This window comes from Camelus ferus, chromosome 27 (genome assembly GCF_009834535.1).
Source record: "Camelus ferus isolate YT-003-E chromosome 27, BCGSAC_Cfer_1.0, whole genome shotgun sequence".
NCBI classification, from domain to species: Eukaryota; Metazoa; Chordata; class Mammalia; order Artiodactyla; family Camelidae; genus Camelus; species Camelus ferus.
Window position 1 is genome coordinate 17,084,257 of NC_045722.1, and position 27,753 is coordinate 17,112,009.

A 27,753-nucleotide genomic window follows, 5' to 3' on the forward strand; every position below is an offset into this window, starting at 1 on the left:
AGGCCTTCAACACCGCCCAAGTGTTTGGCTTTGGTCTGCCCTGACACTGAGTGCGATGTTTATTTTGTGGAATCTGAGCACACGTCCTTCTTATAATTATTATCATTATTGCCCTTGGCCCTGTTGGCTTGAAAGTTAAAACCTGAGTTGAGGTAGGTGGAGGAACCGCTTTGCAAACAAACTGAAACGGATCTACCTCCAGCTGGCAGAAAAGGCATTTCCTTTGCCAAACAGGACCTCCCTCTTTGTGTGTGTGTGTTGGGCTGGAGGGGTGGGGTTTGGGCTCTGATCACACCAGGGGATTTGGGACCGGGGCCCTGGGATATGTTAGGATTCTCCCCAAATGTCTCTTACCACTAGGTGTCCCCCAATTATCATAAAGTTGAAAAGCTTTGCTTAATATGCAAATACTTAAAAAGTCACTTAGTACATGGCAGGCACTGTTCTGAGCCCTTTGATTCTCTCCACAGTCAACAAGGTGCATAGCCACGTCCACCCCATAGCATAAGAGAGAGTAAGAAACCGGCCCAAGGTCACAGAGTGAGGAGGTGCGGGGACTGGATTCCCTTCCCAGAGCTGTACTTTCCTATAGAAACGTATATGATCATATTGTAAAAAGAACTTTGAAAAAGTATTAGGGCTCTTCCTTTCCATTATTTTTTTAATTAGCAGGTATATATGTATATATACACATAATATAATTCAGATGACCACGCTGCCTGATCTACAGAGAATATTCGGAGTACTTAAACCTAGTTCCCTGTTTTTCACCCTTTTTTCATCAGATCTTATCAAGGGATGTAGACCGGGTGAAAAGAATCACCATGGCGATTTGGAACACGGTCCAGTTCCTTAAAAGCTGCTTCCAGTGGGAGTCCACGTTGAGAAGCGCAGTAGCATTCGTGGTGAGCTTCATTTTTATGTTCAGATTATTGACTCTGAGTCCCAGAGCCAAATGCAGTTGAGATGGGTTTTATTTTACTTCCATGAAGTAGAAAGATGCACACTCAGCGTAGCTGAAGTTTACACCTGTAAGGAAACTTAAAAAAAAAAAAAATGGTATCCATTCATCTTTCTAAAATGTATGACAGTGTAGGTGGTTAGAGGATGCCTCAGCAGGTGTCTTTCTAAAACCATGTTTGTCAGATTTACCCTTGGAAATTCCTTAAATTACCTGAGTCTTACTCATATATTATCTACTGGAGGGGTTAAGGGAGCTCCTGTCCCATGTGTTTTTAAATGTTTCTGTGCTGGTTATTATAACCATTTGTATAGTCCCCACAATGTGTTTGTCTTTTCCTGTGCCCATGAACGCTAGTGTTTTTTTTTTTTTTTTGAAAAATGACAGTTGAAAAGTCACATGACTAAATTAAGACTAAAATGCTCTATGTTTTAAATAAATCATTGACAAACTTGGATATTGAAAAAGAAACATTTATTCATGTCAAGCCTCTGGAGACGTAACTGATGAGTGCACGTTACAAGTGACTTAGCACCACGAGGGAGCACCTCTGATGTCTGTGAAGTGCACTCAGTCTCTCTGATGACACTGGTCCTTGCTGATGTGCAGAATAACATTACAGAAGCTCAGAGCTGCAGGAGACCTGAAAACCACCTCAGTCAGCCACTGAGCGTCCAGGAATCTTGTAAGGACCTGGAAGCGCAGTGTCCTCACTTTGCATCCCCGGGCCTTCTCCCTCATCTGTAAAGGGACTTGTCACGGATCAGATTGGTAGTGTCAGACGTGTGGGGAGACACCAAGTCACTCCACTGCTAATCTTGTGCATTTGGTATTATGCCATTCCTTTCTGTCCCATGCAGAGATCGCAGTAGGATCCATGTGTGAGTGGTCCGGTCGTGATCACAGTTCTTCTGCCCACCAAGCATATCCTCATCAGAAAAAATCAGCCCCAGATATTGGTGGGTTCTGGGTCACTCCCACCCTAACTAGGCAAGCAGCATACCAGTTCCCTAAGAGGTTTTCTCTTTGCTGTTGGAGAACATTCTGTTTGGGCCCCTCGGCGTTCGTTTTTCACGGCTTAAGGAGGCGAAGGCCTATGGTGGTTGCAGCCGTGGCCTTTCATAGACTTTTTCTTTGGTTTGAAGTTGCTAAAACAATCAGCCTTGATCACAACATTTATTAGGATTTTATTAAATCTGTGTCTGTCTTGGACTTGGCGTTTATTCCTCTGCCTCCCTTCCTTACATTTCTCCTTGGTGGGGGGCTGCGTGGGTCGGGTTCCTCTTCAGCCTCCCTGCCTCCGTTTCCCAGCAGAATTCTCTTTAGAAGCTTGCCAGGGAACGTTCTATGTGATTCTGGGCAAAAGAGGCAGGTCAGCAGGATTGGTGGTTTCTTGCAGTCGGCATCCCGGGCCAGCCCTTTCCAGGAGCGAAGGTTTTCCTCTTTCTTGAGCTTCGTGTCTGGCACCGTGATTTTTAGAAAAACAAGAGCTCTGTTGCCCTGGATTGTGTAAGGGACTGACAGAAATGATTAATGGGCCGCTGGCCTGATCTGAAGAAAGATTAGAACAAATGAATAGAAATAGGTTGCTTTATGGGGGGTACTTCTCAGTGGGGAGGGAGCCTTGGCGGTGGGACCCCTTCTGCCTGGTACCCTGAGTGTCCTCTCCTAGCTGAGCCCTCTGCCAGGCTGGCTGCCAGATGCATGGGGTCCTTTCACATCTCTGAGGCCCTCAGAACGAAAGATAAAGAGGGGGCTTTCCCGGCTGGTTTGCCGAAATACAATTTTGCAAGGATTCATGGGAGGCCCCTCTGTCTCAGTGGATGGGGGACATTTTCCACTGGACGTCACTGAAAAAATGCGAAGTCAGTGATTGAGAAGTGGTCCACGCACCAGCTCTGTCTCTGGATTGTCCTGAAGGGCCTGAAATAGTCAGCTTCCCTCAAAACGGTTAGTTTTCCGTTCCCACTTAAATCTCTCCTTCTGAATGATTATCTCATGGTGACTTCAACCAGCCATAGTGGGGCTCAGCGATACCGCCGATGCAGAAAGGCAGACATCTCCTCTCCCTAAGCTGGCTATGTGTCATTCTGTTAGAGAGTGTTTTTGTTGCTACTATCATGTTGGTCATTGCATAACTGTCTCTGCTCTTTATGTGGGAACATATGAAAAAAGTGCATTATTAGGATAAAATTAAAAAAAATTTATTTCAGTCTCCCTATGTCTTTAAAGAAGATCATGGGTAACCTTTAAACCTTCCTATTTTTTGGAAAACATTTCGCTGTCATGGATTTTGCTTACAGACTCAGGCTCGCTGCTTGTGGAGCATCGATGGGTGATTCCACGCTGGGGGCTGCCACTCGCGGTGTCCCTGACTCCATAGGACTCCTTTAAGGGTTGTCCTTCTGTAAACTGTTGGATCCTCAGGTGACTGGGGCCAGAGAGGGAGGACAGGAGGCTGTGGTGCTGAGAGCCAGCTCCTCTCCCTTGCTTGCTCTTGAGAACACCACATTTGTCCTTTGTGACACTGCCGTTTCCTGCGATCTGCTGCGGGCAGAGTTCTGCTCCTGGTCTTCATCCATCCACGTGGCACTTTGCTCTTATTTCACCTCCCTGTCTTGGCATCACAGGGATGGACCAATTCTGTGCTGATCTGAAAGCAAAGTCTTAAGCCAAGGATTTATTAAACAGTAGGACTGCATTTGAAGACCTTTCTGTAGCAGAAGTCAGGTTAAGTGCTCTTTGAGGGTTCGCCGCACAGGGGTGGAAAGAACCATTTCGGCTGAACCAACCTCTGTCGGGGCTTCCCCTCCCCCTCGAGGTGCAGCACCACGAGCCAAGGGCAGGACTCGAGGGCTTTGTTTTCACTTCTGTTTTGTCAGGTAGCAGAAGGTTGCCGATTAACATCATGTCAGTGTCTCTCTTTTCAGATGATACAGAGCATGACTGTTACGGAATTGTGTTTAGATTCTGGCTGTTAATTTTAAGACTTGATGAAAGCACACCGTACACTTTCTAAGGATGACTCCGGATGTGTGTGTGTGACCATGTCCTATCTTGCTGAAAGCAGGAGTTAAAGCAGAGCACCCTGTTAAGACCCAGGTCCACGCGGTGTCCAGTCCAAGCGGATGGACAGACAGGAGAACGTGTGTCTTGTTAAACTGTCTGAGCAGCAGTCTCCCTTGCCAGGGGACTCACCCGCTCTCCACTTACTTGGGTGATCGTGTTCCCAACACTAAGAGAAGAAAGTTGTCTTTAATTCTCTAACACCTGCTGTGTGAATGTTACTGTGTACTGTTTAATACATTGTTATAGTAAGAGATTAAGTGTGGGCTTTTTCAGAGTGGGCAAACCATTCCAAATCATGCTTGTCCGGGCTCAGTTTTTTTGTTAGGATGATGGTAGAGAACCTTGCTCACTGCTTCTTTTGAGTCTTTTTCTCTTTCCTCTAAGCTTTCTTGATATTTTTTCTGCCATGGTGTTTTCTGAGCTTTACTTGTTTGAAGTTAAAGAGAATTGTGCTTTTTTTCACTCAAAAATTCCCATTCTTGGTTTTCCAATTGAAAGACGATTAATATGAGATGTCAGTCTATTGACAGAGGTCAAGTGTAGCTAAAATATGCCAAGAAGAAGCACGTCTGGATATTTCCCTATGAATAGATTTGTGAATATACAGGGCACGTTATATACATGCCCGTGGTCAGTCCCAGTCACAAGCTTTGAACTCTAGAGATAACAGCTTGCGTTGTTCCAGTGCGTACTGTGTGTCAGGTTCTGCTCTAAGCATGCTATAAATGTTAATTCATTTAGTTCTCACAACAACCTGCTGATGTGGGTGACAATTTCAGTTTCGCCTTCTCGTTACAGATGAGAAAAATGGCCCTATAGGGGTTAAATAAACTGTCAGAGATTATATGCTTTAAAGAGGCAAAGCTGAGACCTAAACCCAGACCATCAGGATTTAGAGCCTGTGCGTTTAACCATTGGGCTGCACTGCCTCTCGCTGAGGCCCGGGATGCAGTGACTGTGGTCCTTGTATTTAGATAGGTGGTAACAACTCTGGGGACAACCTAGGAGTCGTTTCAGGTGTGTATTTAGATGTTATGAATGAGAGTTGAGTGTATTCCAAGACGCTTTGGGAGAAAGCAACTCTCATCACATGGGTGGGAATAATTCTCAGACATAGTCATTATAGTCACAAAAAAATGGAGCTGAAATTAAAGAAATGAACGAAAGGTGGAAATGTCTGTAGCATCTTTGGGGAACAGCCCAGACCGTGGGAATCACAGGCGTATGACAGCCTTGGAATTTAGCTTGATGATCTGGAAAACCTCAGTGCTTGTTGGTTCTAGGCTGAGCCCCAGGTTGAAGTCTGAGTTATCTTTTCCTACTTTGGGGGGTGGGGAGCTCTTAGATGATGTAAAAGGGCTTCCAAGGAGAGAGTGAGGAGGGGAAGCAGCTAAAAGGAAGGGGCCATGGAAGGAATCTGTACGTTTCAGATTTTCTTCAAGAATTCCAGTTCGTTCAAAATAAGGGCTAGTGGTAGAAAAGAGTAGCTGTCTACACGAATGCACTGCTACAAAATGTTTTAAAACAGTATCTTCCAGAAAGATAGGCCCATATTTCTAGTGTGGGAAGGGGTGCCATATTGTATATTCCCGTGTCTCAGTGTAAATACATTATTTGATAATAGTTAAGATAAAATGGTTTTCCAAGGGTGATTTTTGCATTGTGAAGTTTGTATTGTAGAACCAATCATCTGTATAAGGTTTTCTGGGGTTTTTTTTTCTTGGGTATTTATATTTTACAAACCCCAATGTCGTCTGTAGAAAGACTTAAAGCTATATTATGGTATAGTGCATTGTTTCATATAGCAAAAAACATTTGCTTGACAGATGGCGTCATCAGAAGATTATTTTCAATAGCAAAGGTCTCCCAATGCCCTAAAAAAAAAAAAAAGGATTGCGTTTATGTAGTTTTGTTTTTCCACCAGTCTTTCAGGCACACACCTATTGCATCAAAGGAGGAGAGTTGGTCGGGCACTGATGGATTCCTTACTTATTAAATTTTTACTTGGATCTTTGATGTTAAAAAGCAATCTCAGTCTACCATATGTCAATGGGTATCTTCATAAACTATGCTTTTAACATCTGTGCCCTTTTTTCTGATATTTTTGTTTGTAAGAAAATGAAGAATTTATTCTTCATCATGGACAGGACCTGCATTTGGATACATAATTTAAAGCATCCATCAACCTTCCCCCTCCCCAATAAGATCAAAAGACAGTTCTCCACTTTTCTTAGTGATACCTCATATTTAATATATACAGAATGCTTTGCTTTTAGAAAGCCTGTAATTTTGAGGAATGTGAAATGATTTCACATCAGACTTAAAAACAATAACAAAATGTTGGCCACTATATATAAAAATAGATTTAAAAAAAAGTTTCTGCTGTATAGCACAGGGAACTATATTCAATATCTTGTAATATCCTTTAATGAAAAAGAATATGAAAACGAATATATGTGTGGATATGCATGACTGGGACATTGTGCGGTATGCCAGAAACTGACACATTGTAACTGACGGTACTTCAGTTAAAACAACAACAGTAACAACACAGACCCTTCCATCACACATGCGTGTGTGTATCCATACACAAGACGCAGAGGAAATTAGGAAAGCAAAAAGCTTTTCTCTTGAACATTTGTTGAGAACAGTTCAGTGAAAATTTCCTACGGGACCTTGCAGAGTGCCTCTGTTCCTGGTCCCTTCTGTAGCCCACAGGACACATATTGAACTTTGTTTGGTACAGATGAAAACTACAGTGGACATTCTGTTTTCTGATCCGGCTATTAAAATAGTGCTGGTCAGTTGTGTTCTTGATGCTTTAGATGTTTATGTGTTAACTGTGTTTAGAAGATTTTTCTTAAGTTCCAGCTCCAATGTATTCACAACTAAATGCACTGCGTTTGATTAAACTTTTGGTGGCTGTTTCCACATCCACTAGAAGTCACAATCGGATGTACAAAGCACCCACTGGTTTGGTGAGTGTTCATGCAATTGCAGCTCGGAGATTAAATATATTCCCTTAAAGCTGAAAAAAAATCCACAGTTCCAATTACCATTTTGTCTGAAGGAGAAAGTTTTTTAATACATCTTAAAGCATAAATGTATATACTTCTATATAAAGATGTATAAATATATTATATAAAATGCTTAAAATATTTGCCAGTTTATTATTTGTTTTATTTATCATTTATCTGATGATTTCCCAAATCTTCCTTTTCACAGAAGACTACCTACTATACTTTCAAAAATACTTTAAGGTTCTTTTCCAGCATTTTTTTTTTCATAAGAACAATCCATTATTGCACATTGTGATTATAATTTTTTACAACATAATTGCACCTTCTATTGACAGCTTCTCAGGCATTAACTAATTATACCATTTAATAAAATTACGGTAATTGCATTAAAAGATTATCTGTTGAAAATTTAAAAGGACACTCTTAGCTCTTTTAGCATATTTTCATGTTTATATTTTCAACTTTATAATTGAATTGCACTTCCAGACAGAGTCATAGCTACGCTGAATGAAAACAGGTGGTATTTTGGAGCGTCCCAATTTTGACGAGTAAGCATTAGATCTTCTTTTTTTTTCTTTTTTTTTTCTTTTTTTAAAAATCCTAGAACAGCATACATTGCCAAGCCTCACCCGGCCCCGTGAGATAAGAAGAGAATAGTTCTGCTGGGTCCAGGCCCGGGATGGGGATTGTCTGTCACCACCCACCACCTTGCCTGAGCTTCTGTCGGGATGCACTTACAAGCATGTGTTTTTCTGCCTTCTGTGGATGTTCTGGTTAAGAGCCATTGTCTTTCACAGACTGCAGAGAACCCAGTCTAGTTTGCTCTGCTGTCCACAGGTATCCTTCTGTGAATTTGAACTTCATCTCAACTTTAGGACCTAAAGTCTCAGAGAAAGGAAAGACTTCAGAGATCATGTCACTCCTTGACCCCTCTGAGCTCCACCACCTCCTTCAGGCTTGCCCCTCTCCCTCCCTCCCTCCCTGTCCACAACCACTGTTTGGCCAGTGTCTCGAACACTTGTTAGATACTGAGATGCAAAGGTGACATTTCCGCCTCTCCTCCTGCGCTCTTTTCTTCTCTCTCTTCCTTCATCCCCCTTCCTTCCCTCTTTCCCTCCTCCTCGCCCCATCTCCCAGCCTCGCCCCAGCACCCTCTCTACCTCCTTTGCTGCCCCCCTCATCTTCTCCCCAAGCTTCCCTCCCCCAGCCTCCTTTTACATTTAAAATCAAAAATAACCTTTTAATTATTATAGCACCCCGTAAGAAAAAAATGAATTTGCCCTTTGGAGATCTAAGCATGGAAATACTTTTAACCTGTGAAATGAGCTACACCTGTGGGTGGGAGTTATTCTCTGATGTAACCGCTGGGAGATGATGGTGTTGCTCTTCTAACTCAGAGAGGGGCCTCACTGAAGTGGGTGTTTGCGCACGCGCACACACACGGTTGCTGTTTCATTTCACAGGGTGTGTTATGTGAGGACTTGTGGAGGACCTGCTGGAGGACAGGGTAGAAACACACGCCGCTGTATTCTGTGCCGTGTGATGAGTGTCCGAGAGTCAGCTGTTTCTAGGGCAGATGGATGTGCTTGGAACCAAAGAATGCCAAAGCACATGGTTCTATCTTGAATGCTGTGATAGTGCTTTTCATGTTTGACCTAATAAATTAAGTTCTTTATGTCAAAAAATAGGAGGGATTTGATTTCAGTGACCTAATAACGTCAGGTGCACGTCCTAGGCTAAAACACCATTCAGTGTAACGTCACTGTAAGATTGAAGCATCATTTTAGGACATGGTGAGCTGCAGAATGGATGGAATGACAAAGTCCTAGTCTTTGATCTGTATGTCCTTACTGCTTACGATGGGGCTGAATACACTGCAGACCATCTGTTACCAGACACCGCTTCTGTATTATCACAACTCCTCCTCTGACCACAGCAGCCTGTGGCCCCACCAGAGGGTACGGTTCAGAGATGACCGAACAGCTCCATCGTCATCTTTGCCGATGTGTGTTTTCCCAGCTTTCTCTGGACCCTGCCCACCCAGAGGGCAGTGCCAAATGCCCAAAAGACGGTCAGCAGCAGGAGAATTAGGGGAGGAGGATGGAAGATGGCGAATCTAACCCCGATCAACTGCCCTTGGATCTGGAGGGATTTTATTTTTGATTCTTAACGGAGCTGGGGACTTCCCCATCCCTCCAATCTGTGTATATGACACCTGGATGTGTAAACATTTTGTATGATGCCAAAATGGAAAGGAGTATTTAGAAATAAAAGAGGTCAGGGGAGGGAGGGAGAACCAGAGAGCTGGTGTGTGTGGGAACAGGTACAACCTGCTTCCCGCTTTGGTTTTGACCTGTTGGAGCACCGTGCTCAGCCCTGATACGTCTGGCTAATTTGAGAGTGCCGTATTTTGCGGTCCGAGCTTCGTCATTTGTTTGGAAGCTGTCATTTTTATTAGTCTCTCTGGCCGATCCCTGGGGCTCCCCATCAGGTGGCGCGTGCTCTCCGTCGTCTGGCTGCGCTTGGCAAGCCGCGGGCCCTTTGATTGCTGTGTGACGCGGGCATGCTGGCTGGGCAGCCTATAATTAGACCCACCACAGGTGACAGTTACAAGAGAGCCTGGTAATCATTCTAGCCGCCCGATCTGATGTTTACGGAGAGAGACCGTCTTTGTGGTCTGGTTAGGGTTTACCGTGCCGTACTGTACTTTTGCCATTTGATTGATGATTTACAAAGGTGTGTTTTGCTGCCTCTCCTCTTAGCTTGGGCTTGTGTCATGGGCTTTTTTTGTTGTTTAAACTGAAGTACAGTCACTTACAGTGTGTCAATTTCTGGTATACAGCACGATGTCTCAGTCAGTGTCACAGGCTTTTTAAATAACAGAGCTAATTTGTGGGTGAGAGGGTTATTTTCATTGGACTGATATTCTAACTCCCACTTTTATCAAAAAAATAGGAAGACAGATCAAAAAGCCAATTCATTATGTCATCGTCTAAACCATGTCCTTGTACAATGTTTACTGACTGTTCTCATCTCTCCAGGATTTTCTTACAACCCAAATCCATATTTTTTGGCCCTTTCAAATGACTTTTCCATTTCTGGCCAAGCTTTCTAAAATTTTTTTGTTTCAGCTCATTGCCAGGGACACTTCATTCTGCCAAGGAAAAAAAAAAGACACTTCTTAGCTCAACTGGTGTTAAGATGAGACCCCCATGGCCACAGCTTTAAGTCTGGAGAAGCATGGAACTATAGATTGTTAAATCAGGGCGTCTTCCGTGTTTATTCATAGGGGAAGGAACTGAAGGCTTCAGTAAAGTGATTTTCCTTGTGGCCTGTTAGAACAGAGAATTCTCAGCTCTTAGACCATTTTTTACGGCATGTGGCTTTTGTGATCAATTGCAATTATAGTTTTAGTTCACAAATATGAACTGCATCTACACAGTGTCCATGGATTATGGTTATTAAAATTTTTTAAAGCACACTTTTCTGCAAGTCTTATGTCTGGAGAGTTGCTACTCAGAGGGGTCAGATGCCCCAGAGTAATGTTCCTTTTTGTGAGTCCGTCTGACCTTTTTCTTATGGGGATGAATCTTCCTTATCGAGATGTCCTGGAGTCAGTGATGAAGATGATGGTCTGAGAATGCTGATGGTAATCTGCGCTTGTGTGTTCTGGTTTCAGTTTTGACTCCTGCCATTAAACTTGTTCTTACTTTCTTGGGCTACAATAACATGTTGAGTGAAATATTGTCTTACATTTGTCTTTTGTTTAAAGAGCCACAGAATACTAAGGATGAATTTGCTGGTTGCAACATTTCATCCGCTCTGGTATAAGCCGGGGACAGGCGGTTATAAACTTTACTGTCAACTATTCCATAGCAAAAGCACCTTTCCTTGGAAAGCACTCTAGGCCTCAGATTTTTAGTAAGGAAATTTCTGTAGACTCATTTCTCCTCCGAACTCTGCTCTGCAGAATAAGGAAAATGTGATGTTGTGTTTGGCAGTTAAAAAATTAGCTGCCTGTGGCCTCAGTCGCCTGCACCTCTTTCAGTAAATTTTAGTTTGTACTTCATTGGTGATTTTTGAAACTTTTATTAATGTACATATTTCACAAGAAAAAGAATTCATTTCCTGGGAACTTAGTACATGCGGTTACACACATGCAGGGACACACACATTGGGGGCGGGGTGTGATGGGAAGAGGAGGAGGAAGAGAAAAAGAAAGAATAGCAAACAGCCTGACCATTGTTGTTTCCTTAAACATCGTCCTGCAGGTGGCGACAGAAACTCATAAATGATAAAAATCCCACGATAAACTTCTGTGCACTGTTTCTTGGGTATTTCAATTTTAGTAATTTATTTTTAATTTGATACAATTGTCTACAAGCAGAAATCATTATATTAGGAAAAAAATCACATTTTCATGTTGTTAATTTCCTCTGTTTTTTAATAATGATGTTCTCAGATACTCTATAGCGTGTTCATCTTTATGCACAAGAGATAAGATCTAGATTTTGGCTGAGTTGGTACAGATTTTGTATGGCAGATAACCATTTTAAGCCTGCTTTTACAAAAATTTTACTTTTCTTAACCCATAGCTAAAATTTGATGCCTGTGCATCAAAGGTTTATAAAGTCCTTTGCTATCGAATATTAAGTTGCGCAGGTAGAGCTGTGTGTGCGTGTGTGTGTGCGCGCCTGTGTGTCAGTATCAAATCAGTTGCTTTCATTTCCTTCCCTAGCTAATTGTTGCAGGTTAGTTTTAATCTGAGTGGAATCGCAAATTCTTTGAATGCTATTTCACCTAGCAGTAAAAACACAACATAAACCGTTTCTTTTAAAAAACATTAGAAATTGCATAGTGGATATGGTGACATTTTTCCGCTTATTTTTGTGACTTCATTTTGGACACTAGGCATGGCTCGAGCAAAGTTAAAGCATTCCGTAGCCCCTTCCTGCCTGCTGGTTAAGGTTCAAAAGTTCTTAAATTGCTATTTGTGACTATATATTTTCATTTACCATTTCTCTTACGTTTGGGTTTGAAAATGCAAATTCTGAAGTGATTAGCTTAAACATAAAGCTAATTTTCAGCTCTTTTTTTTTTTTCCCTTGTAGTCTCATTTAAAAAACCTTTGCAGTGCACATTTTCAAGGGTAGCTGCCTGGATTCTAAGTAAATGTAATTATTTTGGTTTAAATGCTTTCAGCTTTAGATGTGGAGTGTCCTCGGCAGACAACTGTGATGTTCTTGAGCAAATTATGTGAAATTGAATCTTTGTCTCTCTTCTGAACGTTTCGCTGAGTCTCGTGGTGAAGTTCAAACCTATGAGGTCTTGTGTACCGTACCTTCAGATAGAGAATTTCTTACAATAGAAGAGGGGGAGAAAGAGAAGAGAAAAGAAACCATCTAGCCTTCTTATATTCTTTTTCAATTGTGATTCCAACTACTCATGAGAGGGGAGAGTGGAAAACATGTGAGACCCTCGGAAAACCTATATTGCTGCCTTCATATAAAGAATTTTCAGTTCTCTGCTGTTCACAGCGGACCAAAATCTAATCCATTAAAAAAAAAAAATACATGGTAGTAAGCACTTCTTGAAAATGTTTATAATAAATGGTAAAAGCCAGCTTCCACTGTGAGATTAGCAGTTGGAACAGGATGTGTTCATCAGGAAATAGGTGATTGCTGGACCAGTGTCCCACCGCATGACCCACAGGACAGATGAAGATTTAAAAGCTCGCGGTGCAAGGAGTTGATTTGGTTCCCCCCCTTTGCTTTCTTGTGCATATTGCAGTGTTGTTTCTCGCTCGCGGTGCTTTTCTCGGTGGATCTATTATGAAGTTCATTTTATAGACAAAAAGCAGGCGTTGCTTTGGAGGGTGACCCCCCCCTCCACACACACACCTCATGCTCATCGATGACCTATTCGCATTAATGGAACCAATTCACTTTTACAGAACGGACTCTGTAGCTTTAAAAAATAATAAGAGAATTGTGAAAGACGATTTTCCAGGAGTCTGGGCTCCCCCTCCACCTGCCCCCATCTTAAAGATACAGGAAGCAGTGCTGTGGATTCTGGTGATTTTCCTGCTTTTGGCTTGATTGCAGTCCAGTGTCAGAGCTAGTGGACAGGAGAGCTCATGAATAATGCCTTCTAGGTGGACGATACCTATGGTAACACAGGCACGGTGACTAAGAGATCAAATACACTGGCTAAAAAGCCTTAGGGAAGCATTATGTGTCTGAGGTCTGATCTATTGTCTGGGAGGTCGGAGAGTGTTAATGCACTCGGCAAAGATTACACTCCCCTCTAATTGCTCCAGCACTTCCTTAAAGGATTTAAACAGTCAGGAAAGGTGATGCTCCTTGTCAATTTTTGTCTTCTGCCTGCAGTGGAAGTTTATCTGTCTTTCCGCGGAGACCACTAGATCAAGTCGCCCCGCCAGTGTCAAAGGCATAAACTCTGAATTAAGAGGGAAAGCAAAGAGAGGCGTTATTTACGGCTCCATTATTACTTGCTCTTTAAATGCTTTGCATTCCATTTCTGGTGTTTACATTGTGAAAACGACCGCATAGCCGTGCTCGCAAAGTGGGGCAAGGATGAAAGAAGTCCAGAGCTTCTCTCTGACTTTTGTTCAGATTTATTTTCGTAATCTTGTCTCAGTGCCATAAGGGCCAGTGTGGCATTTTGCATTTAGGTTATTTCGGTTAAAGGCATAGAAAAGAGTGAACTTTACCATTTCCTCTGTGCTGTTTCCCCCAACACACACACACACACACACACCCTGTTCACACACACACCAACACACACACACACACACACCCTGTTCACACACACACCAACACACACACACACACACACACACACACCCTGTTCTGAAATGTTTATCCTAAATTAGGCACGTCCAAGACTGACTCACACGTAGGGCCTGATAACTTTGTCCAGACCATCCTTGTAAATTTCAAATGTTGTGCAAACAACATGTTTAAAAATCTCTCCTGTCTGCATTAGAGAATGCTTACTCATTCCTGTGTGTCCGGAAGCTGAGATAATAGTTTTGTCAGACTCTGTACCTCTTACGTTGTTTTGATTATAACTCAGTATTTCCTAAATGTCACTGAAAAGCTTAAAAGAAGCTTTTAGGTTGTTTAGAAAATACAGGAGATTTGTATGTTGGCGATACCACGTTGCACTCCGTAAATTCAGTGTCTGCATTGCCATTGGAGTGGGGAGGGCCCGCCTGCGTTTCACCCTGAGTGTTTTCTACCCCCTGTGCACAGTTACATCTCTGAGAGGTAAGGACTCTTCCTAGATCAGTTCAAATTGCTAATATATGTGGCCTAGAGCCTGCAATGTAACATTTATGTTGTCTCCAAAGGGAACTTGAGAGGATTCCCTGTAATTCAAGATGGTAGTCTGAATGATGGGTGTAGATGGAATTTTTTTTCTTTTTAAGAAATCCTTGTTTGTCCCATGGGATTTTCACGCCTTTTGGCTGACGGCACTGTATTTTACTCATGCTGTATAAAGCTGTCAGTGCGCGCATCATGTGTGTGTCCTGAAGACCGAGCAGATGACGAGAAGGATTGCTGGAGGGGGAAAACCACATTTGAATCAACATCTTCAGAAGAGAATCTCGCTGGTGTCTCCCATTTCCTGCTTCTGCGTGGACCGTCCCTCACACTTCTTCCTCTTGTACGTTCCCTCGCACTGTTGGTAGATTACACTGAATGTTTCATCTGTATATAAAAATTAAAAATTCAAACAAAAATCTGGCCCACATGAAGAACAGGCCCTTTGGGCATATGGTTCATTATGCATATTCGTTTAATTACTAAAACACTTGGGACGGCTTTCCTGCCCTAGCTTTCAACTTGCAAAGTTGGATCTCTCCTATTGCACGGAAAATGTAGCACAGAATTCTGTTCTGGGGCGGGGGGGGGGGGGGGAGAAAGGAAAAGGGGGGAATAAAAAGAGTCTTTGAAGAAATTATCAGAATTCACCAAAAGGAGGTACAATTCTCAGTATGAAACCAATCGCCATTGGAACCTCTCTCCTCTTTTTCTCTCCCTTTTGGTCTCTTTCTCCCTCAGATTTCTGCCACTGCCCCCGAAGGCTGGTTTTACTGTGGTTAGTTTATACGATCAGGAACAGGACAGGAATGTGAGACTGAGGCTTTGGGTTTCCAGCACGTTCCCTCTGAGCGACTCAGGTCTCACGATGAAGCTGTCTAAGTTTTATTGGTTAGAAAGGCAGGGCTATGAAAGTGTGGCTTTAATTGATTTTTCAGGGCAAACAGGTGGTGATGGTTTAGACCTGCCCTAGCCTCCGTGCCACTCCTAATTTGAAGCTGCACGTATAATAGCTTTATTAAAATAAACAACCTCCTGGCTTTGCTTTTACTTGCACATCTGCCTCTTGGATGTTAAAGGGCCTTTTAGAATATTTTCATTCAGTGCTCAAGTGGATCTGATCCTTAAAAAAAAACCTGAGGAATATTTTATTTTCTGTGTCATCAAACTTACTATTTCTTTGCTTGAAATGAAAGACATTAAAATTCAAACAGCATCTTTAAATAGGATCATTGTTTCAGGAGTTTTTGTTTTTGCTGTTGTTTGGGGCACATTTATTTACATGATGGAACAGATTTTAAACGTAACAGGCCAAAAATTGAATTTGTACTTGCTGGGTTTTGATTTCAACAATTGCTTGAGTGAGCAAATGATTGCTTCAGTGTGAGTGTGTGACTCCCCGCGCGTGTGTGTGTGCCCGCGTGCACGTGCGTGCACATACATGCTCAAAGACCATATTTTGGGTTTCTTCCCAGTTTATAGTGATGTCTCAGGATTGTCAGAAAACTGCTTGGATTCCTCCTGATCCAAATAAATTCAGGGCTCCTAAAAGCATTTTTAAGGGAAAGGAAGATCCAAACCTTGGCATCATTTTTGGTTTTAATGACAAGTACGCGTGGCTCTGATACAAGCACAATTTTCTTTTCGATTAAGTCAATAGGTAGTCTCTCCGAGTAATGGGAGACCGTCCAAGACGTCCTTGATATGATTCTCCAAGGAATTGTACTTTGCTGTATATAAATAGCATTGCTCCCTAATCGCTCTTGGAGGGTTCCCGAATTAAGACACCTCAGTCTGTTTTAAGCACATTGAGCATGTACAGAGCTATTGCAGGCTTAATGTGAACGTACTGCAACGTTACCTCTTTTAGTGCCTGGAAGCAGGCTGCGAGTGGAGTGACTTAACACAGTGAGCTGCTTTATTTGATCACTGCACTAGTGCTAATTAGATACACTTGCTTTATTACCCAGAGCATTTCTTCCTGTATTCATTCTGATCCAATCTTTCCATGATCGTGAAGGAGTAAGTCTTACTTACTCCTACTTACACTTAAGTGTAAGTTTTTAGTCAGCATTGCAGCCTGATTTCACGTGACGAAGGTCAGAGAACACGTTTAGAGGATGCTTTGTCCTCGTAGAGTTCAGTTAGGGCCCCGTCGGATTTCTGGCACGGAGGGTGCCTGCGGTGCCAACAATTATGCTTCTGAAATGAGTGAGACACTTATGGGTACCTTTAATGGAATTTTTTTCTTGACCTCCTTGAGACACCCAGCTTTATGGGGAATACATAAATATGTGAGGGTTCCCCCCCTTCCTTTAATCGGAGCAGATAATTTGCTGATGGCTTTGAAAGATGTATTTACCAAAATCAGACTTCCAACTGCTCGATTACTGCTTCCGCAGAAATGCATAATGAGAAATTTATTGTCTGGTTCTAGACCTGAAATTATGATCATTGTGGGGGAAAAAGCCAGTGGTTGCAGCGCATTACAGGCTTGCTGTCTTTCATTTAGTTCAGTGCTTTTCTGCTTTTTTAAACTAGCTGTGTGCCTTTCTGAGTGTTGCAGGGATCTTTATGGGGTCAGAGGTGATGGGCTGACTTGTTTCCATTTATACAGAATTATCAAGAAATATAAAGGCTGGTCGCATGATCCAGACATTAATGTGATAGGATTTTAATAAATGATTTGTAGCTAAAAGAGGGGAAAATGGTGTATTTTGTAAGAAATGTTTGCATAAGCACAGGTTAGAAGCATTCTTTTTGCTTTTAAAAAATCCCGTTATACAGTCAACAGGGCAAATAAGTATCAGCAAAAACTCCCTGTCTCAAAAAATACAGTCTAAAACTCTTCAATTTATATTTAATATTAGTGTTACATGGACTCTTTATGTAGAGACTGCCTCTGAAATCGGAATGGAGTAAGCTACATTCTTGGTGGAAACGTTCAGTGTAGTGTTATCGTGACATTGGCGGTTTGAAAATGACTCACATTGTTTATTCAAAAAGTTACAGAGGCTAATAAAAGCAAGGAATACATAATCCAGGTATCTTTCTATAGAAGTGTCGTAATAAACTGCCCGTTGTGATCATTCTCACCCAGACTAGAACTAGTTGATGGAGTTTTATGTCTAAGAGAAAAGGCAAGACACCCAGTTTGATTTTTCTCCCAGAGAACTGACTGGATCATTCCATGCCTTACAGAAATCGTCAAAGTCAGTGCCGATAAGCACCAGAAATGGTCTATCCCAACGCCTAAGGAAAATAGATAGTTAATGAAAGTTTTGGTCAACCCTCTGTATACCGCAGCAACCAGAGCATGAAGCACAAGTGGAAATGCAAAGGTTTTATTTGAGGACAGGGGAGAAAAGTGAGGTCTGAGCAGGAAAGGACATTTCAGTCCTGAGCCCACTCCGGGCTGAAATTCACCGAAGCCACTCTTCCATGATCGGTGTTCTTTCCCCCTTACCTCCTTCCTGGAGGAGACTGAGGTGGGAAGAACAGATCTCTTCCTAGACCCACGGGTGCCTCCCAAAGGTGTAGCACTGGTGGGCTGGTCAGTCCAGATAGTCTTTCACAAGTTCCTGAGGTGTGTTTTTACCTCTTTTACGTTACACTACTTCATTGATTTTCTGTTGCTCTTGTAGCAAGCTACTACGCATGTAAGGGGCATAAGACATACTGTCTTGGGGTTCTGGAGGCCGGGAGTCTACCACAGGTCTCACTGGGCTAAAATCAAGGTGTTGGAGAGGCTGTGTTCCATTGCAGGAAGAATATGTTTCCTTTCCTTTTCCAGCTTCTAGGGTTTGCCCACGTGCCTTGGCTCCTGGCCCTTCGTCCGTCTTCAGACCCAGCAAGGGCACATGTTGAGTCCTCGCGTGGCATCACTCTGACCTTGCTTCTGCCCTCACGTCTTTTCCTGAATTTCTTTTTCTGCTTCCATCTTCTGGTTTCAAAGACCCTCTAATTATGACGTTAGACTCAACCAGATAATCCATGATGATCTCCCTGCGTTTTTTTTTTTTTATCAAAGAGTAGTCAGTTTACAATGTTGTGTTAATTTCTGGTGTACAGCATAGTGATAACCACACACACACACACACACACACACACATGTTCTTTTTCATTCTAAGCTATTACAAGGTATTGGGTGTAGTTCCCTGTGCTGTACAGTAGGACCTTGTTGTTTATTTGATGTATAGAGCTTAGTATCTGCAAATACTGTCTCTATGTAAAGATTAGCAACCTTAACTCCATCTGTAACCTTAATTCCCCTTTGCAATGTGACATATTCGCAGGTTCTGGGAACAGGACATGGACATCTTTGGGGTACCATCATTCTGCCTGCCACGACCAGGCTTGTTATTCCTGTCTTCCATTCACATTGCTTTCTGATGGTTGAGAATTTCTGAAGCAAGTGCAAGATCCTTGCATAGAAATTAATTTAGTGAGAAGCATCCGTTTGGGAGGAGTGGGGAAGAGGTTATAGACTGTGGACATTGTAACCTGAGAATGGCTGCGGGGGACTACAGTTACAAATAGAGCGAAGTCACGTGTTATTAGTAACTTGAAAGATTGTTGGTATTTGGGTTGCTTCAGCTGCTTCCCCTGTGGCTGCTGGTGTGTGGATGGAGGGTTGGATGTCTGGGAGGAAGCCATGTCCCCGTCCACACAGCAGATCTTGCATGTCAGAACCCCCGTGGGGAGAGGAAGGGATAGGCTAGTTCTAGAGGGCAACCAAAACGGGTAAAGGGACAAGGAGTGACTTGAAGTTTTGTCCAGGACTCAGGAGTAATTCCTAGTAAGTGGCTGAGTATGACTGGGCATAAGATCACAGTGTTTCCCCAATTGGTTCCCCACAGTTAATCAAAATCCAGGCCATGTTTAGAGAGTCAACAAGCCTATCTTCTCTCTAAATCATCCCTCAGCATCCCAGAGAAAAGTGATCTTGCCCTTGTGCCTGGGTTACTGCTGTTTCCTGCTAAAATTGTTCTCACTTTCTCATTTCCTTAATCTGTTCCCATAACTGAGAGTTCTTTGCTACTGGAATTCTCGATCTAGTTAAATATCTGGTCCTATGATTATTCTTCTCTTAAAAAAATCCGTAAATGTCTTCCCATTTCATTTACGATCACATCTTCAGCTTCCTACCTGACATACAGGTCTTTCCACTAACTGGCCTCCGTCTCCCGCCCCCGCCCCATCGGTCTGTGATCCCGCCCCATTTGAATGCTTTACCATCTCCAGGCGTTTAAAAAAGAAAAAAATCACTGTCATCTCTTCGTCTCCTACTTTCTTTCTCCTAAACTGAGTCTAATCTAAGCATCAAGCCAGAAACAAAGTCGTAACTGAGTAAATGTCTTCTCTTGAACCAGTGGATGGCCTGAGTGCTTTTCTACAGAAAAAAAATTGGCAAAGGAGAGCCCAGCACACCTTATCTTTCCCGTGGTTTTCTTCTGTGTACATCACCATCCTTTGACTTGGACACACAGCTGTGTATCCACTTTGAGAAGAAGCAGGGTGGTGACGATGACTCTTCAATTTCATCATTGCGTTTAGTCCTCTCCATGGTCCTTGAGGCTGAAATTACCATTCTCTTTTTAAAGATGAAAAATGTTAGGTCATGTGTCCAAGGGCACACAGCTAGCAGAGGGAGAGCCATGACTTAGATCCAGTCAAGATGCGTATGCCCTAAGCACTGTTCAACAAATGCTTGCTAGAAAGTGTATTTCCCTCAGAACTGTTGGAAGTAACACAACAGGAAAAAGCACAATGTAACAGTTAAGAACACTAGCTCCATATTCGAACTCACTCAAAATTAAATTAGTAACAATTTTATTTTCTCATTTACAAAAATTTTTTTTTGGTTACAGTGGGATCACGTATAATACTGTACTCTGATATTTTTACTTATAACTTTTTAAATAAGGCATTATGGGGAACTCAAGTTTAGGTAATGGGTGTGTGTGTGTGTGTGTATGAGAATGTGAGACAGTTTATACTGGTAGCTGCTGGATGATAGAAAGTGTCTCATTCTTTTTTTTTTTTTTTTTTTTCCAATAACAGCATCACAGCGCCCCGTAGTTGTAAACACTCCATGAATGTTGGCTGAATGGTTGTGTTTGATTCATCCATTCAGCAGTTTTAGTTGATTCAGAACCTGGGATGTATTTGACCACTTTGGCTTTCTGGGCATGGATATCGAACATGGAACGGAAATAAAGCATTAACTAGAACTTTCCCCTGATCACCCCTTCCAAGCCACGCACAAATATCCACCCCAGGGATGCTGCGCTGGGGGGATATTTGTAACTCGTGTATCTGGAGTATCTCAAGCTCTGTCCTCTCGTATTTGTAGGATCCAAAGCCATGGTTTGAATTCTGATTCAGTCTGCCCTCCAGACCACTCTGAGCTCCCTTGTGTTGTGACATGACCCGACTGCAGGGTTGGGAAACAGTTTGCTAAAATGCCTAGGATGCAGTTAGGCCCTTATTTAAATGCTCATTTTGACTCCTGTTTCAATCAACAAATATTTCCGTTTCTTTTATATTCAAGCCATCATCCTATGTTTTATAAGAAATACAGAGATACATTGTATATGCTTCAGGATTTCAAAGAGCAAAAACAATTATTGGTGAGAGAAATGAACTTGAACAAAATGGCCGGGATGCCAGGCAAAATATATGTGCCTTCTGTTCTGTGGTATCAGTTATAAGGCGTCATGAAGCACCAGGTAAAATAATGGCTTGTTCAACCAGAAGAATGAGTGAAGAAGAAAAAAGAACTTTCCCAGTAACTGAGAAGAAAGACATGGTTGGTTCTTAAGAATGGCAAACTTGTGTGCCCTGGAATTTCAGAAATACGGTAGGATTCAGTGTTGTAAGTGTAAATTCAGACCATATTTTGATTTGATGGGCGTTGAATAGCAAACTAAGAGTTTTAGACTCTGTGTCTAGGGAGTGGCCATGGAAAAAAAAGGCTTTAAGCAGGAGAGCATCATGATAAGAACTAAGGTTTGGGTGATTATTTTGACCTTGATGTGGATAGACAGGACATATAGAAGAGTATTTTGAGCAGAATGCAAATTAGAAGCATGTTAGAGCAATCTGGGCCAGAGGATGTAACCTGGCCAACAATGGGGGTGCATCCGGTTCACTATTCGTGCACACGTGTGCATGTGTGTGCATATGCGTAAGTGTGTATTTGCAAGGGGGAGAGGCAAATAAACTGTTAAAAATGGTTCACTTATTCCCATGTTTTAAAAATTCTTTCATTTTTATTTATTTTTGGGGGGAGTGTAGTTAAGTTTATTTATTTATTTAAATGGAGGTACTGGGGATTGAACCCAGGATCTCATGCATGCTAAGTGTGCACTCTGCCACTGAGCTATACCCTCCCCCCATTTATGTATCCTCCCCCCATTTATGTATTTTTAAATTTTTTTTATTAAAATGTAGTTGATTTACAATGTTAGTTTCAGGTGTACACCAAAGTGATTCAGTTATACATATGCATACATCTATATACCTTCTTTTCAGATTCTTTTCCATCATATAAGAAATTGAATATAGTTCCCAGTGCTATATAGAAGGTCCTTGTGATTTATCTACTTTATATATAGTAATGTGTTTTAAATAGGTTAAGACTCACATGAAGTTAAAAAAAAAAATAGTGCAAAGATTTCCCATGTGCCTGGCAGCCAGCTTCCCCCAGTGACAGTATCTTACGTAACCACAGTATGTTGTCAAAATCCGGAAACTAACACTGATACAATTCTGCCAACTCAGGTGCAGACCCGATTCAGATTTTCACCAGGTCTTATGTGTACTTTTTGTTATTTGGGTCATTGTTGTTGTGTAGTTCACGTATCGGATAATATCACCACAGTCAAGATGTAGAACCATTCGATCATCACAGAGACGTGCATTCCTATTACCCCTTAATGTTTGCGCACCCCCAGGTCTAACCCTAGCAATCACCTATCTGTCTTCATCACTAAAATTTTGTCACTTCATGAATGTCATATAAAAAGAATCACACATTACGTAACCCTTGAGATGTACTTTTTCATTCAGCATAATGGCTTTCAGATCCACCCAAGCTGCATACATCAGAAGCTCCCTCCTATCATGAACTTTTGAAAAACTTGAATACTGGGTAATGTCAGACCTAATTTCACATGGTAACAGTTCGCTAAGGTGGAGTCTGGAGTGGACCCCTTGGAGAAGGGTTGCAGTCTGAGCTCACCCTGGTCTCCACCCCTCCCTATGGTCTTACGCCTGGGCTTCCTGTACTTTGTATTCTATCCTGACCGCTATGGGCATCTCGGTTTGTAACCCTTGACAGTGGCTAACGTTACTGAAACCAATGTAAAGTGAGCAGCGATTCACAATTCAATATATGTGATATGGGCAAAGAAATTGTATCTCCCTTCTCAGAGAAGTTGGAGAAACAAAGTTTCAAGTAGTAGGTTTTGACAGCGTTAAAAAAAAATTCTGCCTGCCCTGTTATGTTTATGCGGTGTCTACAAAAGTATTAGACCTCAGATTTTTTTTTTTTTTAACACTTTTGACTACAAAGGAATTTGTACAGGTGTAGGGGAGAGGTCTCGGAGGTCCAAGGGGATGGGGCGGAACTGTTAGGAAGAATGGCTGCTGCTGTTAACACAGGAAGCAGGGGGACCACAGTGACAACTGCTGCCCAGGACCACAGCATCACCCCATTGCTTAGTACCCATCTGGTTTTGGTGGGTGTGTGTGTTGTTGGGTTTGTGTCTTTCCTCTTCTTCTTTATTCCGCATCCTGGCCCCCTTCACTTTCAAAATCAGATGTTTGTCCCGCATGGCAGTTGTAAACCAATCGAAGTGACTACTTGGGAGCCTTCAATTTCATGGCTTTTGAAAGCATTCCTAGGGCAGTGCAAAATCATATCCATGTTGCTTGTGGTGCGTTACCTGCTGTAAAAATTTTTATTATAAAATATGTCACATATACAAGGGGATTTGCAAAACTCTGCGCATGTGTGCACATTTTAAAGAAAGATAACAAACAACTATTTGCCTTCCACCCAGCGTAAAAAATGAAAATTCCCATTTATTTTAGAAGTCCCTTCTCTGCCTCTTTACTGCTGAATCCTTCTTCCCTCATCCCCAGAAGTCACGGTGACACTGACGGTTGTCATTCACTCACTGCTCATCGTGGTTTTACCACCTTTGTATCTGCCTTTGAACAATGTAATTCAATTTAGACTGCTTTTAAAAAAAATTCTGTAAAGGAATCATGTAGTAGTTTCAGATCTTACTCTGTGACATGCAGGTTAATTCACTCAAAATTGTTTTTGACCTTCATCCGTGTGGTCAAAATGTGACCTTTGGTCATCTTCATTCTGTATGGTCTTTAACTTCACACATTCTTTATTTATCCATTTTACTCTACTTAGACATTTGAATTGATTCCAGGTTTGGTTTTTGTTTGTTTGTTTTTATGACTATTATGAAAAGTGCTCTTGTAAACATTGTCACACGTTTCCGCTGACACACACAAGAGTTTAGAGCAATGACTTCCAAAATGTGGTGCCTGGAGAGCAGCATAAACATCACCTCGGAACTTGGCAGAAATGTAATTTCTTGTGCCCCACCTCAAATCTGCTGAACCGGGAAGGCTGGGAGTAGTGCCCAGCAATCTTGTTTACATGCGTCCTCTGGTGTTTCTAAGGCAGGACTAACGTTTGAGACCCACTGCTCCCAGGTTTATACCTAGGAGTGGAATTCCTAGGGTATCTGATATACTCATTCTACTTACTTAGTTAATGCCAACCATTTCCCAAGTTAATGAACCATCAGCATCATATAAAGGTTGTTGTCCTGCATCTTAGAAAACTCTTGAGCATTATGACTTCTAAATTTTGTCAACCTGATGCCCTAAGTCCTACTTTGGTGTGGTTTTAATTTGCATTTTCCTCATTACTAGTAATATTTATAGATGTGGGACCTTTGCACTCTGTTTTTCTCCTTTTGCCTAATTCTCACCACCCCCACCTTTTTATGGATTTGTAGAAGCATTTTATGTAATCTCAGTAGAAATTCTTTGTCGTAGAAATATCTTCTCCAAGCTTGTGGCTCATTTTTTTCCACTGTATATTTTGATGAACAAAATTCTTATATTTAATGTCAAATGTATTCATTATTTTTGGTATTTTGGTTTGTGCATTTTGTGTCATTATAGAGGAAATCATTCTCTATCCAAAAATCATAAAGATGCTCTTTTAAATGTTTTATGGTTTTGCTTTTTATATTAAACATTTAAACCTGTGATTTGATTTCATTTTTGTGTGCTGGGTACCAGCTGATCCAGTACCATTTCTTGAATAGTCTACTTTTCCCCAGTTTTCTGCAATTTCCACCAGATCGTAAATCAGGTTTCCTCATATAGGCAGGCTTGTTCATTCATTGGTCTCTTGTCTGTATCTGTACCGAAGTTACATAAACATCATTTGAATTGAGCATTGTTTTTTCCAATTTGCTTTTCCTCTTCAAGAACGCCTAGGCAAATCTTGGCTTTTTGCTCTTACACGTATAAGTTAGAATTGACGAGCTGTGTTTCACGAGAATGGAACAAGACAAAACCAATATGGAAAAGAAGTCTGACTCAGAATTATTGAGTTAACTGTCAAAATCAAAACATTGAAAAAGAACAGAAGAATGAAGCCAAATTAACTAGAAGTACCGATAAGAGAAAAATCCATGAAGTGGAATATATGTATAAACTAAAAAGGAATAACAGTTAAGAGCTGTCTCTTTGAGAAATCAACAAAAGCAATTATTCTTTTCTGAGAGTTTTCCATATGCAAAGAGTAAAGACACAAATACATAAGGGCACACATTTGAAGGGGGGGAGGAATTCAGATGAGGCAGAGATTAAACGTAAACGTAAGGGGACATTACGAAATCTTATGCTTAAAATGTTGAAACATGTATGAAATAGATCAAGCTTGTAGAACAGTGCAGCAAATGACTGGAAAAGAATGGGAACTGGACTGGCCCTGTGTCCACTAAATAATTGTATCAGTAGCTTAATATCTTCCAGAAAACAAAACGTAGGTCCAGGCAACTCTAGAAACAAGGTTTTACCAAACATTCAAGGAGCAGAAAAATCCTATATTATATGAAGTCTTTCTAACTGTCTTCTGGCTGTTATTTTTTTCTGTTGAAAAGTCAGTTGTCAGTTGGGTGGTTGTTCCCTGGGGGTGCATGTGATTTTTTTTTTTTTATAAACCTCACTATCTGCCTTTCATACTTTCTTTTGGTCATCAGTTATGTGCGGTTTTAGTATGAGGTGCCTGAATGTGGTTTTTTTTGTTTGTTTTTAATCCAATTTGAGGTTCTTTAAATCTGTAACTTCACAGCTTTTACATTAGATTTTTAGAGACTGTCATCAATATCATTTACAACTTTTCCCCATTTCTCTCTTATCTTTCTTTTTCTGGACTCTAAGTTTTTACATATGAATTAAACCTTTTTAAATGTGCCATGTATCTTCTTTTATTTTTTTGCTGTATTTCCTTATCATATTTATATCTGCTTTAAATAGAGATACTTTCTACTAATACTCCACAAATCTTCTCTTTTCTGTTCTGCTATTAAATTCATTTAGTGAGGTCTTCATTTCACTTATCTTTTAAAACAATTTTTTTAGTCTTCTATTGGATTCTCTTTTGTAGATCCCAGTTCTCTGCGGATATCCTCTATTTTAAAATCCATTTTTATGTATGTATTAATCATAGCTATTTTAAAATTTATATCTGGTAACTAACATCTAAATCGGCTCTTTGTTCTCCTTGTTTTTTTCTTGACTTTTGATCATTTTTGATCATTTTTTTTTAAATCCTGGCCATACCTGGTTATTTTAAACTAAATACTAGATAAGATTTATTAAAACATTTTAAAGGATATGGAATATGTAATTTTCTACCAAAGAGGGTATAGAGGAGGCAGATAGGGTCTAGCCAGTCAGAATGATCCAATCAGAGGTTGAAATGATCCAGAGTAGAATTTCAGGCATTTTGGGACTGGTCTATTTCTGGTTTGCTCCTATGCTTGACCCCTAGTACTCAAGAGTCTTTATAAAATCATGTAGTGTTTACTAGAGCCCTCCTTTTTTTTTTTTTAAATAGTCTTTAACCTCCAGATTTTATTTCCCAACTCAGCAAGATGGCCAAAAGCTTTTAAGTTTCCCACGTTTTGCTCGGCCTCAACTTTTCATCCTCAGCATGCGTGCTTCAGGAAGCAGTAAATTCCTTAAGGAGAAATGCACACTGAGTGCTGGGCTTGAATCTCTGCTCTTGCTTTCGTCCCTCACATCCGGGCTGCCATAGTTCCCCTGCATTCCAATTCTTAGCCCCCTGGATTGTTAAGATCGAGGCAAGCTCTGAACTGCTGCTGTGTGCTCAGCCACTAGGCAGGGAATTGGCAAAACAAGAAAAGAAAACATAACAGAAACTCTGAAGGAGGTGAAGCAGAAGCAGATTGATGTTTACCCCCATTGCATTTGTCTTTAATTCTTGAACTTGTCCCCTCGGATCCTGGGTGCCTTGATTCCCCTCAAATGTCTTCAAGCAGAGTTTGTGTAGGGTATTCAGTTTTCACAGTTATTTTGAGGGGGGTGGTGTTTGCTTGTTGTGAGTTGTTTTATGCAGAATGGTTGCGATAAAAGCTTCAGCTTTATACTGAAAAGCTGAAGTTTACGAATCTACTTAACACACAGGCTCAACAAGGGTGTCTTAGAGTTCTTTATATCAACTCATACCTCTCCAAATGGATGGGCTTTGCTGTCCCCTGTGTTATTTCTAGATTGTCTCATTACGCACAAATTAGACCTTTTTTCCTCCCATAAGTGTGTTTATTTAGATCCGTATACACATTTACCATTGCTTTTGAGCACATACATTCTTTTACTCAGGCTTTATACGAGGGACAACTTTCCTTCTCTTTGAACGAAATCTATTATATATATACTTTCATGCGGGTCTTTGGGTGGTAAGCGCTGGCGGCTCATGCTTTTCGGAAAAAGTCTCTGGCTTTACGCTTTTTTAAAGACGATTTGTTGGATGCACGTTCCTAAATTCAAAGACTGAAAGCGTGTGTGTGTGAAGTTTTTCTGCTCCCTTTTTGCTTCTCTTTGTGCACTGAGATGTAGACTCACTCAAATTGCTTTTCCCTTCGAGTTGGACTATCTTTTCTCTCCAGCTGCTTGTCAACGTTTCTGGGTTTTTTGTTTTTTTTTTTTCCCCTTCAGGTATTCTTCATTCCTACCGTGACATTTTTAGACCTAAATTCCTTATTTATCTTCATAAGGTTTT

The 27,753-nt window shown here is 41.3% G+C and overlaps 1 protein-coding gene across 1 annotated transcript in view; it reads left to right on the forward strand.

The window, feature by feature from the left end:
• Positions 1-27,753, forward strand: part of MCTP2 (multiple C2 and transmembrane domain containing 2) — a 195,509-nt gene that overhangs the window by 126,648 nt on the left and 41,108 nt on the right. Inside the window, 1 exon segment of the mRNA XM_032469472.1 lies at positions 786-905. Within this exon segment, the coding sequence (XP_032325363.1) occupies positions 786-905 (120 nt within the window).